Consider the following 4,311-nt stretch of genomic DNA (forward strand, 5'->3'; position numbering starts at 1 on the left):
AGGCAAATTCTTTCCTGTTAAACAAATGGCTAATAACCAAAAAGGAGTCGGTGGTCATAGATTAAATAAAAAATAAGTTGCAAATAAGGAGTTTTTCAGATCTTGACTAGTCACTTAAGTCAATTGGTTTGCATGAAACAGAAGTACTAAAAGTTACTCTACAGTAAAAATATTGTCATTTATGAAATTTTTGTTACCCGAAGCTGCATACATAGACCCCTTTCCAGTGTAGGGCGTGGGGTTTTGGCGTATTAGGCCACCACCCCCACAACTTCCCCCGTCTTTTTCCTTCTTTTTTTTTTTGATTTAGCTATCCTTTATTAGAAGATTTCTGATTTAACTAATTAGAATTCGCGTCGGATGATAAGGATAGAACATTTCCTATCAATTAAGTTCTCTATTTTCGGGGCTTAACTCCCTCATCATTTTTTTACTTCTTTCAAGTTTGATGTTCATAACACAAAGCTTATTTGCCCGATTAATCAAAATTTGCACCGTATAAGCAGGGGCGGAAGGAGAACCTAAGCACTATGTTTTCGACGCAGAGTATAAATTTTTTTATAAGAATAACTAAAATTTTAATAAATAATAAATTTGAATTCATAGTTTTAAACATATGATGAGTTCAATAATAAGAACTTAAAGATTAAACTCATCAAATTAAAATATCGAATCCGTCTCTACGAGTAGGGGCGAAGCCGGCCCTTCAGTTATGGATTCGGCCGAACCCGATAGCTTTGATTCAAACCTTATGTTTGTCTTAAGAAATTCATTGAATATACACAAATCATTAAGTTAGATCTAATAACTTAAAAGAACTTGAATCGTGACCTCATAAACTTTAAATTCTGACTTTGCCTTTGTTTACGAGTAAGTCCGTGAAAGGGTATACACTCCATATAAAAAAGTATTTTATTTTCAAATTTTTGAATCCGAGACTTTTAATTAAAGACAATGAAAATAACCATTACACCACAACCTTTATTGGTCCATCAGTTCTTTTTAACTCCAAAACCCATCTCCTCCTCATCTACGACAGTCTATATAAACACAGCACACGCTTGGCCAGCTATTATGACTTAAAATTCTCAGAACTAAAGGAAGTCCATACCATTTAGACTTTGTCTGTGAGGTGGTTGGAACTTCATTGGTAGCTCTACATCAATGGCTTTCTTCTTAGTTTTTCTTGCTTTCTTTTTTGGGCTGTGCATCTTCAGTACTGCTTTATTGAGATGGAATCAGGTCAAATATAACAAGAAAAGCCTTCCTCCTGGTACTATGGGTTGGCCACTTTTTGGTGAGACTACAGAATTTCTTAAGCAAGGTCCAAGCTTCATGAAAAATCAAAGAGCCAGGTACAACTTTATTATAGCACTTAAACATGACTTCTTGTTAAATTCTGATAAAATATTTACTATATGATTTTGATTTACTTGAATTTGCATTTTTGGTACCAGATTTGGGAGTTTTTTCAAATCACACATACTTGGATGTCCAACAATAGTATCAATGGATTCAGAGTTAAATAGATACATATTGGTGAATGAGGCAAAAGGACTGGTCCCAGGATATCCACAGTCTATGTTAGATATATTAGGAAAATGTAATATTGCAGCTGTACATGGTTCTGCTCACAAGTACATGAGGGGTGCATTGTTATCTCTAATTAGCCCTACTATGATCAGAGACCAACTTTTGCCTAAAATTGATGAGTTTATGAGATCCCACTTAACCAATTGGGATAGCAAAGTCATTGACATACAAGAAAAAACCAATAAGGTCAGTCTATGAAATAATCTATGTTGTGTGGACTCTCCAAAATGTTGCCGCACCCGTGTCGGATCCTTCAAAAATACACTACTTTTGAAGGATCCGACACGCACTTGGCAACATCTTTGGAGAGTTCGAGCAACATAGGAAACAATACTATGTTAAGAAAAATCTCTGTTTTTCCTCTGCTCTGAATCTAACTTTTGCTAATACTTTCTCTCTTTTTTTCTCCTCAGATGGCATTTTTGTCATCATTGAAGCAAATTGCTGGGATTGAATCTACCTCTTTAGCTCAAGAATTCATGCCTGAATTCTTCAAGCTAGTTTTAGGGACTCTTTCACTTCCTATCAACCTTCCCAACACCAACTACGGACGCGGATTGCAGGTAAATTTACTCGTCATAACAATAAAGTCACAGAACTATTTTATTTTATTAAAACTTTATAACTACACGTTGTAATTATGAGAAGTTTTAGAGGGAATCTAAATTATAAATTGTGTTTTCCTCAGGCAAGGAAAATTATTGTCAGCCTACTAAGGACACTAATAGAAGAGAGAAGAGCTTCAAAAGAAATCCAACATGATATGCTTGGTTACCTTATGAATGAAGAAGCAAATAGATATAAATTAACAGATGATGAAATGATTGATTTAATCATAACCATTTTGTATTCTGGATATGAAACTGTTTCCACTACTTCAATGATGGCTGTTAAATATCTTCATGATCATCCTAAAGTTCTTGAAGAACTAAGAGTAAGTCCCAAATGCTGAGATTTAATTAGCACTTAATTTTCTACATTTGTTGTTTTTATTTATTTATTAATTACCTTGATTTTTAATGCTACAGAAAGAACACTTGGCTATTAGAGAAAAGAAAAAACCGGAGGATCCTATTGATTACAATGATTACAAGGCAATGCGGTTCACACGAGCTGTAAGTGTCTACGTTATTTTGATTCCTTCTGTACATTAATCGTGCAAAAAAATATTTACACGATCAAATCACTTAAAAAAAGTTATTATAATTGTCAGTAATAAGTGAAACATGTTTGCAGACAAATAGTCACGCAACATTCTATAATAGATTAAATGGCACTATATTACGATATTGTTACTGTATATAAGCAATAACATCAATCCAGTAAAATTTCATAAGTGGAGTCTGAGGAAGGTAATGTGTGCGCAGACCTTATCTCTACTCAATGGAACAGAGAGGCTGTTTCCGATAGACCTTTGGTTGTTACTGTATATAAAATAAATCCTTACTTTAGTTGAGACAGTTTGTCAACTAAATGTCAGCATATTAAATCTATACGTTTTTTGGTGGTGCAGGTGATCCTTGAGACCTCCAGATTAGCAACAATAGTAAATGGAGTTCTAAGGAAAACCACTCAAGATATGGAAATAAATGGTAAGAATTTTAAGTAAAATCTCATGCATATTATTATTAGTATTATTATTATTTTTTGAGTGTTTGCTTTAATTATGGGCATCAGGTGCAAGGCTAAATATTTTTCTAATTTAGACTCATTAAAATCTTTAAAATAATGAAGGATGTATAATATATGATCATCTTTTTGTTATGGACCCTATAATACCAAAGTTCCACATGGCACACCTACCATTCCAGCCTATACAGTTCCCCTCATGACCCATATGTCGTCTTAATGAGTAGTTCTAATCTGTAAACTTTTTGTGAAAAAGAAAATAGTATAATTCCCCCATTATTATTTCCTATCAAACTTTTCTAATTTTAATGTGTATTTTTTTAGGATACATTATTCCCAAAGGATGGAGAATATACGTATACACGAGGGAGTTGAATTATGATCCAAGGCTTTATCCTGATCCTTATGCATTCAACCCATGGAGATGGCTGGTTAGTATTAATTAATTGCGCGACCAAAAAAAAAGAGAGAATTATGTTTAAATTAATTTTTAATTGGAATTAACAAATATTTGTGTTGCTAATTGTAGGATAAGAGCCTGGAAAACCAAAATTCGTTCTTGGTATTTGGTGGAGGTACTAGACAATGTCCTGGGAAAGAACTTGGTGTAGCAGAAATTTCTACATTTCTTCATTACTTTGTTACAAAATACAAATGGGAAGAAGTAGGAGGAGATAAACTGATGAAATTTCCCAGAGTTGAAGCACCAAATGGTCTACGGATTAGAGTTTCAACTTACTAACTATTATTTCATGAATGTACAGAGGCAAAAAAAAAAGGCCCCGAAAATATTTGTAGGCAGTAATCTGAGAGTAACAGGGATGTATATCTTATTGTTCCCGCTAACACGATGATGAATTAAACACATTTTTTGCAGAGATACTACTGTGCAATTACGACCAATTACTTCAAAGTAACCTTCATATAGCACAAATATATGCAAGTTAACAAATAAAATGAAAATGAAATTCATTAAAAATCAATGATCAACGTAGAAATAGCACCCACTTGTTGCTTTTTGGCCCTGTAATTTAAAAATAGCCACTGTTATAAAGTCTAAAATGTGGCTATTTATGAATTTTACCCATG

At 33.4% G+C, this 4,311-nt stretch overlaps 1 protein-coding gene across 1 annotated transcript; it reads left to right on the forward strand.

Moving 5' to 3' along the window:
• The first annotated feature begins 1,070 nt into the window (after window positions 1–1,070).
• Window positions 1,071–4,102, forward strand: LOC104214321 (cytochrome P450 85A1). Its single transcript, XM_009763973.2, has 8 exons — window positions 1,071–1,355; window positions 1,458–1,779; window positions 2,007–2,156; window positions 2,282–2,527; window positions 2,622–2,708; window positions 3,107–3,185; window positions 3,547–3,653; window positions 3,752–4,102. The coding sequence occupies exons 1-8, from the start codon at window positions 1,165–1,167 to the stop codon at window positions 3,962–3,964; spliced, it is 1,395 nt and encodes a 464-aa protein (XP_009762275.1). The 5' UTR covers window positions 1,071–1,164; the 3' UTR covers window positions 3,965–4,102.
• Window positions 4,103–4,311: the final 209 nt, after the last annotated feature.

Source organism: Nicotiana sylvestris, chromosome 2 (genome assembly GCF_000393655.2).
Source record: "Nicotiana sylvestris chromosome 2, ASM39365v2, whole genome shotgun sequence".
Classification (NCBI taxonomy): domain Eukaryota; kingdom Viridiplantae; phylum Streptophyta; class Magnoliopsida; order Solanales; family Solanaceae; genus Nicotiana; species Nicotiana sylvestris.